General features: G+C 50.4%; 1 protein-coding gene across 1 annotated transcript in view; it reads right to left on the bottom strand.

The window, feature by feature from the left end:
* Positions 1-16,274, bottom strand: part of LOC120840654 (phosphatidylinositol 4-kinase alpha-like) — a 64,354-nt gene that overhangs the window by 38,445 nt on the left and 9,635 nt on the right. The window contains exons 2-3 of the mRNA XM_040211263.2: positions 15,243-15,428; positions 122-331 (exon numbers count right to left, since the gene is read on the bottom strand). Coding sequence (XP_040067197.1) covers positions 122-331; positions 15,243-15,428 — 396 coding nt within the window. The remainder of the gene's footprint in view (positions 1-121; positions 332-15,242; positions 15,429-16,274) is intronic.

The following is a 16,274-nucleotide window of genomic DNA, read 5'->3' as shown; positions in this document are numbered from 1 at the left end:
GAGGTGCTTCCCGCTGCTCTAAACCTGCAGCAGACTATGGTAAATTATTTGGTTACGTGACCTCCTTCGGCGAAGGTAACGGCTGTGTCTTCCCACTCACCCTTATGTTGAGTGTGGAAGCGCTGACGGCGGAGTCCGTGGCTTTGCAGGCCGCCGCCTGGGCGCTGGCGCAGATGCGCACCAGCGCCGATAAGAATTCCAGCTGGCAGTTGGCGATCTCCTCGCTCAGGTGCTCGCAGTGGTACGCTGTGTCCGACAGGACCGTCTGCAGCAGGAAGCAGAAGCGCTCCCGCACGGGGATGCGCTCGTCCGGTTCGTACCGGATCTCCTCCTACAAGGGCAATCGTGTGACGTAGACGTATGAACGGATGCATGCATAACTCTTGTAACCGAGGGTCACCAGTACAAATTGTCTTTTATGTCTAATGCCGTCAATGAAAGCAGAAATAATCCTACCAAAAACAACATAGCTAGCTTAGTTACTTCCGGAAGGCCGACCACAGAGACGCTTTGGTGGCGCACGTCAACGGTTAGTTATAAGTTTGGAGTGCACCAGTAGCTCTGCGGATCACAAGTTCCTCTGCTTGTTTGCTGAGGTTGTGGTGACGTCAGAACACCGAGCTCTGGTTGTTTCTGATTGAAGGAGAGTGGGTAGACCTCAAGGCAGCTTGCTTTGAGGTCTACTCACTATCCTTCAATCAGAGCCAACCAGAGCTCGGCGTTCTGACGTCACCACAGCCCCAGCAAAAGATGCAGACGAACTTGCTTTCCGCATTCCCTACTCCCTCAGCGTCGTCAGGCACTGCTCCTCCACAAGGTGCAAAGGAGCCGCTACAGAGGCCCTCGTCGCGCTGATGTCTGCCGGTCATCCGGCCGAAAGCCACGGAAGAAAAAAAGCTCACGCCCAGCACCTGGCGCGAAAGGGATGCGCGCAAGCCACGCTCGGGCTCGGGAGCCGGCGTTTGCTGGCCGGCTTCTGAAGAGTAGGGAGTATTCACTGGCGGCCATAGCTGTGTGTGCGACTGCTGAGAGCGTGCTGACGGCGAGCTCCCACAGTTCTTTTGCAACGTTCATTTCACACCGCTAAGGTTGCCGGTCTTAGCAGTTTATTAATGTGAGCTAGTTCTGAACATGCGCTCTAAACAGCGCCCTCAAATATGGAGTCAGTGAATACCCCCTATACAGGTGTATGTTTTTAGAGCGCAGCTCTTAGGGGCCCGTTTCCGGCTTGAGCGGCGTCGCCGTAACCGCGGGGTCACGTGACCCCCCCCAAGGTCACGTGACCTCCCGAGGTCATGTGACCCTTCTGAGGTCACGTGACCGCCTGAGGTCACGTGACCCCCCCCCCCCCCCCCCGAGGTCATGTGAGCCCCTGAGGTCACGTGACCACCTGAGGTCACGCGACCCCCCCCCCCCCCCCCGAGGTCATGTGAGCCCCCTGAGGTCACGTGACCTCAAGGAGTCACCTATCCCTCAGTACACTTCCATCCTCCACCTCAAAAACTGCGCTCTAACCGGCGTTACAGGGAATTGTAAACGGCTTTCATTTTTTGTATCTGCCTCGTTGGTTCTTCTTGCGGGTGAGCCATACGCAAAGAGCCCTACAGAATTTAGCTCCCTACGTTGGTCCGTTTTATGCATCTAACTCTTTTTTGGCGTTGTTTTTTCTGCCTTTGCTAATACCCGATAGGCCTACGTGGCCATTCGACTCGGCTTCAGTCACCGACCGCCATCTTTATCATTTTCCTTCACTGCTTGGCTCTTGTGCATATCCATCTCGTGACCGGCCCCTGAGGCCACAGCTACAGGTACAGGTCCAGTCATACAAGGGCTACGACGACCAGAAGTGTGTGGCCAATTTCCTGGCCAAACTCTGGAGAGGCTGCACGGCCGAGCTCAGGACGGCGTGGTCACTTCAGCGCGCGCTCGGTTGTCGGCCGCTACGTGGAAGCAGCGAAACGTGGCCGTCCACGCCAGTACGCCGCAGACGAAGAAAGGGAGCGAAAGAACAGCATTCATACTTTCGCATTCACAACTCACAGGAAGTGCTCGGGTGTCCTCGAAATTTTTTATCATGTTTTTCTTGTGTGCCGATAACTCTGAATTTCCCATTTTTCCCTGGCAAAGAGGTGAAACGGTCCGTATTGAGTTCTAGAGAAAGCACCACACCTCACGTACATGCTCGTCCATTGTGAGTTTGGACGACTCGCTGAACCCGGCCATGTCACCAGCCTCAAACAGTGTTACGACTTGGATGACTAATTTCTCTCCCAGGTAAAGAGCGATGTCGATTCGAGTGATGCTTAAAAACAACATAATTCTGCAAAAACTCAGGCTGACGTTGGTGGGGAAGACGAAGACTTAGAAGAAGATTGGTTGGTTGGTTGGGGTTTTATGGCGCAAAAGCATCTTAGGCTATGATGCGCCATGTACATACACTATTGCAGATAGGGTTTCGAAGACTTTAGTAGTTGATGATAGGTTAAAATTATGTGTATGACTTGTAAGTAGTTATGGACATGAAGTTGGGTGTAAAATCATAGTCGGTGTAAAAGGCCGATAGCTTTCAAGAAGCTAAAAACGCTGTAATGCGGAACTAATGGTTCGTTGCCAAGCAAAATAGGAAGGTTTAAAGGCGTATGTTCTTTATATAGCTGAGAAAAATGTTTCCGTCGGCCTAGGTCATAAGCAGGGCATTCTAATAATATGTGTGCGACAGTTAAAGGATTATTGCAGTGCTCGCACTCTGGGGCTTCCTCCCTGCGCAGAAGGTGGCCATGGGTGAGGTGCGTATGCCCTATCCTTAGCCGACACAGGACAACCTCATAAAAGCGTTCACGGTGTCTTGCACTCTCCCACTCACTAAGCAGTGGCTTTACAGTATGCAGCTTGTTATTTACTTCTTCATCTTATTCTTGCTGCCACTTCTCTCTTATACGATGCCTTAAAAGTCTGTGATAGTCTTTATATGGAATGTCATGCAGTTCGACCTCTTTGTCACCAGCAGAACTGGCTGCAAGGTCTGCTTCCTCATTACCCGGTATACCAACATGGCTAGGGACCCAGCAAAAGACTATTTTAATGTTCCTTTTGGAAGCATCAATGATTTTATTCTGCAACTCTATGATTATTGGGTGTTTAGAGGTATTTAGTGATGAGAGCGCTCTCAATGAACTGAGTGAATCAGTATACACAACTGACTTCATGCTCTTCGTTTCTATAATATGATTAACTGCCAGGCGGATACCACATAGTTCAGCTGTTAAAATAGTAGCTGTATATGCAATTCGTTGAACATAGCGAACAGAGGGGCCAACCATAGCACATCCAACGAACGTTTCTGTCTTGGTGCCATCTGTGTAATACGAGCTGTGACCAGCGTATCTACTTTGGATTTCATAAAATTCCTGTTTGATACATTCTGGTGGGGTGTCTCTCTTTCTGAACTTAGTCAGTGAAAAGTCACACAAAATGAGGCTATATTCCCACGGAGCTATTGCTTGAGGTACGGGGGTCACGGGCATTGTAGTGCTCAGTCCAACCGAATCAGCTGCAGCTGCATTTCTCATACTAAAAGGCGGGATTATAGAGGGCTTGTTGTCAAAGGTGCGCTTATATCTTGTTTCTTCTACAGCCTCGCGTGTAGGATGCAGGGTGAGCGAACGTATTCGAAGGGAATACATAAATCCCAAAGCAAACCTTCGCTTTTCCAGAGACCATTCATTTGTCTCTGCATAAAGACTGGGGATAGGCGACGTGCGAAATGCACCTGTAGACAGTCGCAATCCCTGGTGATGAATGGGGTCAAGCATTCGAAGAGCTGAGGGCCTTGCCGATCCATATACACAACTACCCTAGTCGAGGCGTGAGCGAACCACCGAACTGTAAATTCGGAGAAGACAGAGACGATCAGAGCCCCATGAGGTATGAGAAAGGACTTTAAGAATGTTTAGTGCTTTCTGGCATTTTACCTTAAGATACCTAATATGAGAAAGAAAGGACAGTTTACTAACAAAAATAAGCCCTAGGAACCTCTGCTCCGGTTTTGTTGGAATTGGAGTGGAGTGCATGGTCACCGATGGATCTATTGTAGCTCCTCGTAAGCGAGAAAAGCAAACAGAAAACTGTTTTTTCTGGTGAAAACCTAAAGCCATTTTGATCAGCCCACTTGAGTAGATTGTTTACTGCTAATTGGACCCTACGTTCACAGAGAGCAATGTTACAGGATGAGACGGATATCTGAAGATCATCAACATAAAGTGAATACTCTACGGATGATGGGATGGCCCGGGCTATCGAGTTTATTTTTATTATAAAAAGGGTGACACTCAATACGCCTCCTTGGGGAACACCGTTTTCCTGGCAGAATTCTCGAGAGTAGGTAGTGCCTAATTTGACACGAAAGGTACGTATCGCCAAATAGCTCTTTACGAATGCTAGCATCCTGCCTCGAATGCCATAGCTATACATATCTTGTAGGATGCCATGCCGCCAGGCAGTGTCGTAAGCCTTTTCTAAATCGAAAAAGACAGAGAGGCAGTACTGTTTATTTACGAAGGCCTCACGGATGGTAGACTCCAAGCGGACAAGATGATCCAATGTAGATCGTGACGAACGGAAGCCACACTGATATTTATCAAGAATATTTTCTTTTTCTAAAAAGTACACGAGTCGCTTGTTAAGCATTCTCTCCAGAGTTTTGCTAAGACAGCTTGTTAGCGCTATTGGGCGGTAACTGGATGCACACGATGCATCCTTTCCAGGCCTAAGAAAAGGAATGACGGTTGCTACTCTCCAAGACGATGGAAATGTACTCTCCTGCCAAATGCGATTAAACAAAAACAAAATTATGTCGAGTGTGGAAGGGTGAAGGTGAGTAAGCATATGGTAGTGAATTCCATCTGGTCCAGCAGATGTAGGTTTAGTTTCATGAAGTATCTGTTCTAGTTCATTCAGTGTGAGAGGTAAGTTGTATGCTTCTCGAGCTCCGCCGGATGTCCGCACGGATTGGAGTTCTGCTTGTCTCTTGTGTTTCAGAAATGCAGATGAACAATTCTGAGAGCTAGAAACACGTTCAAAGTGTTTCCCAAGGAGATTTGCCTGTTCTTCTAGGCTCTCAGGGCACAGGCCATTTTCGGAAAGAAGCGGTACTGAGTAAGCCCGGTAATGCCCATTGACTTTATGCACTCTATCCCAAACTTCCTTGGTGGTGGCAGTGCTGTTAATAGAGGAAGCATAACCTTGGAAACTTTGACGCTGTGAGACGCGGCGGATGTGTCTCGCATGAGCCTTTATCCGCTTGAAACTGATGAGATTAGTCACTGTTGGGTAACGTCTAAATATGCCCCATGCTCTGTTCTGCTTTTTTCTTGATTTTTCACAGTCGGCATTCCACCATGGTTTAGGGCGGCGGGGTAAGCGAGATAAAGTCATAGGGATAGCTAGAATTGCAGCATTGAGGATGTGGGCGCTAAGCAAATTGGTGAGTTCATCGATAGACAGTTTGTTAAGCGATGTACAAGCGAGCTGGGTTGCTTGGCTGAAGACAGACCAGTTTGCTTCCTCAAACTTCCAACGGGGAGTTCGTGTAGGCACTGTAACAGGTGGATGTAGTCGGTTCAGAATGATAGGAAAGTGATCGCTCCCATAGGGGTTAGGATCGACAGCCCAGGAAAACAAAGGAAATAATGTCGGATCGCAAAGAGACAGATCAATAGATGTAAAAGAATGAGTTGGGGCACTGAAATACGTAGATTCTGCTTTGTTCAATAAGCATATAGGTGTTGAGGAAAGAAAACGCTCTATCATCGAGCCACGTGTATCTCGTCTTCTACTACCCCAAAGAGGATTATGAGCATTGAAGTCACCGAGAATTAGGGCAGGTTGGGGTAATTGGTCGTGAAGTGATTCAAGCTCTTCGCGGGATACAGGATAGCTTGGGGGAATGTAAAGTGAACAGACGGTTATTAAACGGTCCAACAGAACACGAACTGCCACGGCTTCCAGAGTGGTATTCAAAGGAACCTCAATACATGGGGTAGACGGCTGGACAACTATAGCTACTCCACCAGAACTGTGCGACAAAAGAGGTCTGTCCTTGCGAAAAACCTGAAAGCGCCTTAGGATATTAGAGTGACTATTGTTTAAGTGTGTTTCCTGAAGACAAAATGCTATAGGGTGATGCTGGTCTAGCAGAGAGTGCACGTCATCGTAGTTTCGAAGCAACCCTCGACAGTTCCACTGCAGGAATGCTGCCATTATGCATGAATTAGAAGAAAGACCATTCATCAAGACCTAAAAATCAATTTTGATGCGGGGTGCATTTTTCTTTTTAGATGTGTTCTTCGGCCTATCTGTGTTACCGCAGGGAGTCGAAGGTAAGGACTCCGAGCTTGAGAATGGCCTGTCGTCCTTGGACTTGGGCCCGCTCTCGTCCATCGGCTCATCAAGGGCCGCCTCTGGCTGATTCCTAAGGGCCTGCGACCCCGACGGCTCACCAGGTTTTCGGGCGCCTTCAGAGGGACGAGAAGGAAGTCCCCGACCTCGAGGCATCTGCATTTTGGATGGCGCAGGGATTGAAGATCCCTGCGCTTGAATGGACCCCGAAGCGATAGGATCTACCTTTCGCTTTGGGGTTGAAGTGGTTTGTGCCACTCCAGATGAGGTTGAGGGGGACTCAGGGGGGGGGACGCAGGTCGTCCGTTGACGTCTGCGTTCCCGTTGACGCCGTCGACCGCGCCGGTCCCCTGCGCGCGGCCTCGGCATAAGAGCCTTGAGAAATAAAAGAATGTCTTTTCCGTGCTTCTGAGTAAGAAATATTTTCTTTGGCCTTTAGTGAGAGAATTTCCTTCTCTCTCTTCCACAGGGGACAGCTGCGAGAATACGCTGGGTGTGTTCCTCGGCAGTTGACGCAAAGATGGGTATTGTTGCCACAGTTGTCGGAAGGGTGGTCAGTGCTTGCACATTTTGCACAGGTGGCTTTTCCTCTGCAGGTTAGTGACCCATGTCCAAAGCGCTGGCAGCGGAAGCAACGCCTTGGATTGGGGACGTAGGGGCGGACTTTGCAGTTGAGATACCCGGCTTTAACAGTGGAGGGTAGCGTTGTCGAGTTGAACGTCAGCACAATGTGCTTTGTGTCCCGTTCTTCACCGTCGCGACGGATAGTGATACGTCGCACAGCGACTACCTCTTGGTCTTGAAGTCCCTCGAGTATCTCGTCGGTAGATATTCCAAGGAGATCATCTTCAGAGATGACACCCTGCGTGCTGTTCAGTGAGCGATGTGGAGTCACTGACACTTTGTAATCTCTTACTTGGTTGAGTGCAAGAAGTGCTTTGCTTTGCTCGGCATTTGTGACCTCCACAAGCAGGTCGCCAGATGGAAGTTTTTTGGCTTTAAAGGATTTTCCTATCACAGTTTCTAGGGTCTTTGCGACCAAGAAGGGGGAAAGCTTTGCAAGTGGTTGATCTTTGTTCTCCGAGTGCATCACTATAAATTTGGGAAAATTCATGACTGGCAAGGTAAGGCTTGTTGATGTTGTCTCTTCGGTCCGGACCCTTTTCGGGGCCCGATCAAGGAAAGATTTAGCTTTAGTACCCATATGAATGGGAAAAGGACTTCGGCACCTGCGGTGTGCCGCCCACCATCGAGCCCAACTTAGGGAGTAGTCAGCAGCCCATAACAAAATGGGCTTTGCTGGAACCGCTGATCTACTAGCACTTGCCCAGGTGCTATACCCAAGTGTGGTTAGGATAAGGGTATCTGCCACCACACAAGGTTGGCCCTTGCCGCCAAAGAAGGTGAAACAAAGGGAGAGGGAAGGGGAGAAAAGAGAAAGAGGGGATAGTAGAAGAAAAGGCGACTATACTTCGTTTCAGCTTCGGTCCGAGCGCGGCCGATGTTATAAGCCAAAGGGCCAATCAAACAGCGAAAGAGGCACAACGTCATGGCGTGCTCTCTGCAGTTGATTGGACCAGCCTGTATTCGCCGTCTCTCTGTGCGTGCTCCTCCGCCGGCTAGTCCTATCAAGCGCAGAGAGCACGCCATGACGTTGTGCCTCTTTCGCTGTTTGATTGGCCCTTTGGCTTATAACATCGGCCGCGCTCGGACCGAAGCTAAAACGAAGTATAGACTGAATCATCCTGGCCGGGCCTTACCAGGACTCCCGTCTACGAGAAGCGGGGGCCGAAGTGGTGTATTGCCTCACCCGGGGGGCCCCGAAGGGTCCAAACCTACCCCGGGCTCGGCTCAACCACCAGGATGCCCTTTTCCCCGGACACGGGCTCGCCACGCACAGCCAGACGTGGGTGGGTTTTAGCCACTTTTTACTCAGGGTCTGTGTGTCGCTAATGTGGCTGGGGTCCGTGGTGACGCTACTCACCAAGCACCTAGCACGTAAGGTGCAGGCGCCCCCTGCGGGGCTCGGGGTCCGTGGAGACGCCACTCTCCAAACACCTGCTTTCACAGGTGCCCACTGCGGGGTTAGAAGAAGATGCGCGTTTCAATACGTTTTGGCAATAACTAGTAATTTTCCTCACACCACTGAATTTGCGCGTGGTTTTGTGCGGTAAATACCGATAGTGTACTGGCAAATTCAGTCTATTGCCGCGCCCTCATAGAAGACGCATTCTCGTAGAAGAAGCCCATTTTAAAGACAACTTATTGTCCTCGTTTTGGTTTTTGGCTCTTCAAGTTGCCCCGCTGCCAACGGCACCGCCGCCGTTCGCCGACTCTACCACCAACCTGGTACCTTCGGGAGCACTACCACCTGGCGCCCAGGTCGGCTCGCCCCCACCACCGCCGCCGGAGGTTCTCCCGGCCACGCCGGCGCTCCACGATAAAGTGGGTGGGGGAAGGGGGGGCCTTGGATGGCCAGGTCTACTTCTTCGCCTGGTCCTTCAGCCAGGCGTGGCTACAACCGCCCCTGACCTTATTGGTCGCCACCCCTCCGACCCAGGTCCCGGTGCGGGGTGTCCGAAATGTACAGGGTCATTCACCGTGCAGGGTAGCTACACCGCTCTCCAGAGTCGGCTGCGGCGGCCAGGGCCGTTCTGCTACAGCTTCGGGCCAACGAGAAGCAGAACCTTGCTCAAGCCCTGGAGATCATCAGACGCCTCCGACCGGCTCTCCTCCGGCCCCCGTCCCCTCCTGAAGTTTGTTGCGTCTACAAGCAGATCCTGGCTGCTAGTAGACGAGGACGAAGGGGGATACGAACGAAGCACGAGATGGAGCAGCTGGCTTAGGAGCTCGTATAAAATATACAGCCATAGGCGCAGTCGACAAAGCCTCAACTCCAGCATGAAGGCCGACCCACCACCGCCTTTTCTACCGTCCCCAGGCAAGCCTTCAGTTCCATGGAACGAATGGTACGACATTTTCGAGACACACATGGTCGCTTCCGGCGGGTCGACGATGACAGACGCCAGAAGAACGGCCATCCTACTCAGCTCGCTTGGAGTTGAGGGTCAACGGATCTATCGCAAGCTACCTGACCTTCCAGACATGTCCGCAACGAACCTCGGTATATCACCAAGTACCTCAACTGCCCCTTCAGAATCGGGCACTCCTGCAACGCCCGCTACCACAGCCTACGAAGCAGCGGTCAGGAAGCTGCGAAAATTCTTCCTGCCGGTCATCAACAAAACGGCCGAGAGATTGTTGTTTCGGTCCCGTGCTCAGATGCCCGGTGAGACAGTGCAAGAGTACGTTACGGCCCTCCGTGGCCTTGCCACCAATTGCCAATTCGGAGTAATGACAGATGAAATTAGCTGTGATCAGCTCATTGAAAAAACGGTCCATTCCGAAGTTAAGAACCGCCTCCTCCTAAAGTCTGAGCTTTCCCTGGAATCTGCTATTGCCATCACCTCTCAAGTTGAGCAAGCGATGAAGCAGGCCAAGCTCTTCACAGAAGAGGGATCCAGTTCACAAGTGGCAAAAATAAAAGCCAAGAATCCGAGTGAAAGTCCCAGCAAGTCGTCCGGCACTTGTTACATATGAGGGTCACCGCACCACATGGCGGACCATCCTAAGTGCCCGGCAAAGAACGAAGCTTGGAGAAGATTCAACAAGAAGGGACACTTCGCCCCCGTTTGCAAGCAGGGAGTTTCGCAAGCAAAATTCTATGTACGAAGCGTAGAACCAGCGCAGGACCAGGTCCAGATGCTAACTACCAGCTTTACCAAACAATCGGTTACGTGCGAGGTACATCTGGCACATGTTTCCACCAAACTTTTAGTTGACACAGGTTCATCCGTTTCAGTCCTCCCGGAAGACGTCTATCGAAGACACTTCCACTTTTACAAGTTGGGATGTTCGAGTACAACACTTCTGGATTACTCCGCAAAAGACATTCTCGTTGTGGGGAAATTCGACGCACCCGGGCAGTTCGCGCAAAGACGTGGCACCTGCACATTCACCGTCGCACAAACAGGCGCGGCTGTTATGGGCCTAAACGCCTTACGTGCGTTGGACATCCAACTAAACTTTGCTCCTGCCGACGGTGAACAGGCGGCAACGGTCTCCGCGAGAAACCTTACAGAGATCCCACAAGACTTCACCCATCTGTTCTCCGATGAATTAGGTCATACGAAAGGATTCGTACATAAGGTAAAGACGAGAGATTCCGTCGCTCCTTTCCAACAAAAGCTACGAAGACTACCTTTCGCAGTGCGCGAGAAAGTTTCTGGGAACTGGTGAAGCTGGAACGCTCCGGGGTTATCGAGCGCCTCGATGCTTCGGAGTGGGTGTCTCCCATCGTGGTGGCCCCCAAGAAGAATGGGGAGATCCGGCTTTGTGCAGACGCAAGTCGAACACTGCAATAGTTTTGGATTCCCACCCTCTACCATGCCTCGACTAACGTTTTCCATCAGCTTTCCGGTGCCCGCGTCTTTAGCAAGCTAGATCTTTCGTCGGCGTATCATCAGTTGGACCTGGCAGATGAAAGCAGAGACCTAACGGCATTCGTGACGCGTGAAGGTCTCTTCAGATTCACCAGAGTATGTTTCGCGCTGGCATCCGCCGCCCGTGCCTTTAAAAAGATGATGGACTGCAAACTCCGAGGTACTCCAGGTACCATCGTCTACCTGGACGATGTACTTATTTTCGGACGCACAAGAGAAGAGCATGATGCCCGCCTGAGGAAAGCTCTTTCACGCCTTCAAGATGCAGGCTTAAAACTAAACCAGCAGAAATGTTTTTTTTTTTTTTTGCAGTTCACCAGTTTCGATGTTAGGACATGAGCTGACACCGCAGGGAATCAAGCCATGCCAAGGTAATATTGAGGCTATCATGCAGGCTTGACCCCCCACAGACGTAACATCACTTCGATCGCTACTCGGCCTGCTCACATATTACCTCAAGATTGTACCGAACTTCGCGACCATCGTGGAGCCTCTGCACGCGCTCGTGCGGAAGGATGTCCCCTTCTGATGGAAAAAGGCACAAAAAGAGGCATTCACTGCTGTCAAGGATCTGATACGGAACAGCGTTCCACTGACTGTTTTCGACGTGGCGCTGCTTACCGTCATCACAACGGATGCATCTAATTACGGATTAGGCGCAGTTCTACAGCAAGAACATCCGGAAGGAATTCGAACGGTGACGTTCGCATCGCAAACACTTTGAAGCGCCGAACGCAACTACTCTGCATTGTAGAAAGAGGCATTGGCATGCCTTTGGGCCTGCGAAAAATGGCACGTTTTTCACTTCGGGCGCCATTTCTCATTAGAATCTTCAGCCGGGAAGGGTATCCGGAGGTGATTGTTTCTGATCATGGCCCACAGTTTCAATCCCGCATATTCCAGGAGTTCCTGAAGTCCAGAGGGATTTTTCATCATCGGCCTGTGATATACCATTCACAAGCCAATGGTCAGGTTGAGCGCTTCAACTGAGTTCTTAAGCAGTACGTCCAAACTATCCTACAGGAACAAGGCAACATTCGTACAGGCCTTGGGAAATTTCTGGGTGTCTACCGAAGCACACCACATGCAGCGACGAAGCTCACCCTCGCTGAGCCCATCCACGGACGTAAAATACGGACGCGTATGGACATTGTGGGCTTCCCACGTTTTGAAAAGCCCTTCACATCGAGATGCAGCAACTCCGCCAACGGATTGCTCATTACCAGAAGCACAGCAAGCAATACACAGATGATAGGCGGAGAGCCTAACCATTTACATTGGGTGTAGGGGAGTATGTACGGGTAAAGATCCCTACACACCGACCAAAGGGAACACCATCGTTTGGTCCCCCTGAAAGGATTCATGAAGCGGTGGGACCAAGCACCTTCGTCACGTCAGGAGGAGGATGCTGGAATTCGTCGAGGTTGTCTCGAACACACATTCCAGTAAGATACGAAGTACAGGTGGACTACGCCAATCCAGAAGCTGGAGCAGATACACAGCTGCCGCTTCCAGCTCCACGAAAGTCCACAAGGAATAAGAAACCTCCAGACAGGTTCTCCCCATGTTGAACTCTGCTTCGAAGGGGGGATTGTGTTGTGTCTACAAGCAGATCCTGGCTGTAGTAGACGAAGACGAAGGGGGATACGAACGAAGCACGAGATGGAGCAACTGGTTTTTCCGTCCTGTCTTACATAGGTGCTCGTATTAAAAACACAACAAAGTTACAATCAACATTGATGACGAGAAAGAGCACCTCGATATTGCCACGCACGTCTCCCAGCAAACACGCCCGTGGCCGAATCGTTATCGTGCTGGGCTCCCACGCAAAGTGGCCAAGTTCAATGCCTGGTAGTGGACGCACCTTTTAAAGGCAGCTCTTTGGAGTCCGTCTCTGCGTGGAGCGGCGTCGGCGTTGCATTATATAACGTCACAGTTTCCCCGCTAAATTTAGCGGGGAAACTGAATTGGTGTTGAGGTCATGTGACGACAGGTTTACCGCTAAATTTAGCGGGGAACTGAATGCGCAGTGTTGCAGTATGGAACGTCACACACCTTCACACCAATTCATTTTTCCCGCTAAATTTATCGAGGAACGGAATTGGTGTTGAGGTCATGTGACGTCAATTTTCCAGCTAAATTTAGCGGGGAAGCTGTGGGAGGAGAGGGTTTTGTGAAGGAGGAGGTAGGGAGGGTACAGAGTAGGAGTGGGTACGCAGGAGGAGAGGAGAGGGTACGAAGAAAGAGGTAAGGGTATGGAGGGTACGGAGGAGGGGAGGGTACGGAAGAGGAGGAGGGGAGGATACGGAGGAGAAGGTACGAAGGAGCGAGAGGATACGGATCCAGAGGAGGATTGTGCAGGACCAATATGTGAGGAAAGTGATCAACATTTGGACCTACATATATATTTCTTTCTCAAATTGTTTAGCACTGTATATCGCAAAATCAAAATACATCAAGAGCTGCGCTCTAATTTCGCATTACAGAAATTTCTAAACGCCTTTCATTTTTTTTTTTTTTTTTTTTTTTTTTAGTTCTGTAAATGTCGCGTTTTGGTAACTTCGAGAACCCTGTTGGCTCGTTCGAGGCTCGAATGTTCGACGTGCCGAACCTCCTACGCGAATTGTTCCAGATGCCCACGCATGTGCAAAAGGCAAGCCGAAGTCAGTCTCGCCCCAGCGCTCAATCCTGCTGTTTCACCGATATCGACGCCTGCGACGCTATCCCCCTTCTATTTTGTATTGGGTACAAGGCTGCCCATTTAAACGTTTAGTTTCTCCCGTTATTCGCCGCCTCATCATTTGTCATTCGTGACAATATTCAATTAAGTTCCATAGGCCAGGGGGGAGGAAGAGGAAGACATTATCGGCCATGTGACCCATAGCCACGGGGAAATAGAAAAGCTCACCCTCGGCGTTTGACGCGCAAGGGATGCGGGCGCGCCACGCTCGAGTTCAGGAGCCGGAATTCGGTGGTCGGCTTCTGAAGTATAAAGGTGTGCTTTTCTTTTTTCTTTTCTGCCTACCTGGTCCTTCTTGCGGGTGAGCAGTACGCATCGAACACTACACGTCATATGAGACGCCATGGCTACTGCCTTTCCTGGTTGGTCCTCGGAGCGATCCGATGCCGTGACTGGTAACGTGGTAGTGTGTATATGGCGCATCCTTAACTTGTATCCGACTTAGAGGAACACCTCTAAAGTTCCCTGCATGCCACCACCAGTACTAGGAAGGCCGAGGCACGCGAATTTTAAAGTAATCACACTGCGATCGAGTGAGGCCGCAGTATGATTACTCAAGTATTCGAGTGCCGCGTCAGTGGCCGGCTGCGGGTCTTGTTCAATCGGGGCTTTAGCAGGCGCTCGGCACCCAATCACTGAGTCGTTGATGTCGTAGTGTGATGCCGTTTTATGGAGGACGAGGACGAAGTGAAAAACCAAGGATCTGCAGTAGAAGCCCTGCCTCCACCGCGAGCTTTATAGTGGAGATAACACTTCGCTGAAAAGCCTTCGAATTGAAAGACCGGATCCGTCCGGAAACGTCGTATCCGTGGCCGCCATATTTACCGTGCACGCTCAGCCTGTCTCAGTTTGCACGTCTGCGCGAAGAGCACTTTAGCCTATGTTGTTCTCGTCACATAAAAGTCCCCCGCTGTTTTTAAAAGAAACAGCTCTGTACAAAAACCGTCAATGGACCTTGCTTGCTCATGTTGGTCACACAGTTGAAAGTCCACGGGAGAAAGCGTCAGCAACGGTGCGAAGCTGCAGGTCTCCCGTGCTGTCATGTCACGTGACGGAATGGTTGACGTTATCTAAAGTAACGTCGAGAGTTGGGCTAATTGATATTTGCTTATCATAACGCAGAAACAGCGCAAAAAAACACGGACGCAGCCGAGGAATCACGCAAAGAGGTTATGGACGCGGTTCGAACTAAGCGTTCGTCCTGTACTCGTGTTTCTTCTGCTCCGTCTGTGTTTTTCGCGCTGTTCCTGCATTATGGTTGACATTAAGATGTTATGTCATAGTTCACATGGTGTCACAACCTCCCATGATATCATCGTCACGTGATGTCATATATACTCTCACGTAAAGGTAAGTTACGTCATAGCGTCAATTGACGTGATGTCATAATGGACCCGATAAATTTAGCGGAAAATTCTTTCTGCTATACGCCGAAAAAAATTAGGCCCGTTAAAAACCCCAAGTGCTATTGTACCTTCGTGGCTTTTGACAAATGTCCAAGAGAGGCGATGTTGTTTTTTTTGTTTTTTTTTTGCCTCTTCCGCTTAACGGACATTGCTTGAACCACCTCAATGCAAGCTGAAGTGCATTGCACAGGTACTCACAACAAAGTTGGCCTTGAGCAGGCCGCGGAGCAGCATCAGGAAGTAGGGCACGATACGCTCCTTGTGCTGAAAGCCCGACTCCATGAAGTAGATGCCGAGCGCGATGACGGCATCCTGGCCACGCTGGTCTATTCTGAACACTCCAAGTGACACCTCGGTCGGACACGGGGTCATCAGCTTGGCCACCTGTTCGAAAGACCACGGCGGTCACCAAAGCGAGCATTTGGAGCTCATCATCTGCGCCCTTATAAACATCCTTGGTGGGTTTTGAGCAATTCTACAGCATCCCATGCTCGTGCCTTCAGTGCGGTAAATGCGAGCGCGGGCTTGCACGCGCAAGATACCTGCAAAAAAGCGCTCCAAAACCTCTTCAGGGCTACAGAAGTAATTTCCCAACTGGATGCTCCTCGAGGAGAAATACGCTTTCATCGTGATATTGCTTTGTACATCTAATTAACGGCATATGCAATTTTCTTTACCTTGCGCACTGTAATTTCCCATAGCTACTATGAATTCTGGGCAAATATTAACACCACAAAGTAATAGTTTGCTAGACCTTGTGCGAACCTCCCCCCCCCCCTTCCCCCCCCCCCCCCCCCCTAAATAACGCTAAATAACGAGCGTTACTTTTTATCAGTAGCGTTAATGTGTTCTTTTTATTTTGAGGTAACGTAGGTTGGTAAGGCGTTCCTTTAATTTGCAAGTAACGAGTAACGTATTTCGTTACTTTTTTTTTCGGTAACGCCTTCAACGCCGATTGAGTCGCGGGACCTTCGAATCCAGAAGAAATTTAAGGGGGGGGGGGGGGGGGGGAGGGGGGGGGTTAGGACACGAAAATCGAGCAGGCAGGTTACTCTTGATACAAAAGGCTCACATTTTACGTAATCTATGGCACGCGTGTTGAAATACAGACATCGTTGGGGTTCGGCTGTTTTCGTTAGTGCAGCTATTTGACGCGTGTCACTACCCGAACGCTTGTAGAGGCATTGATTGCCACGAGCCCAAGCCGAACGTTCACGCAGTGCTTGTGTA

The sequence above is a fragment of the Ixodes scapularis genome, unplaced genomic scaffold, assembly GCF_016920785.2.
Source record: "Ixodes scapularis isolate PalLabHiFi unplaced genomic scaffold, ASM1692078v2 PGA_scaffold4__175_contigs__length_147842914, whole genome shotgun sequence".
NCBI lineage: Eukaryota > Metazoa > Arthropoda > Arachnida > Ixodida > Ixodidae > Ixodes > Ixodes scapularis.
Note: the sequence above shows the minus strand (reverse complement) of the source record. Positions and strands in the feature narration are given on the sequence as shown.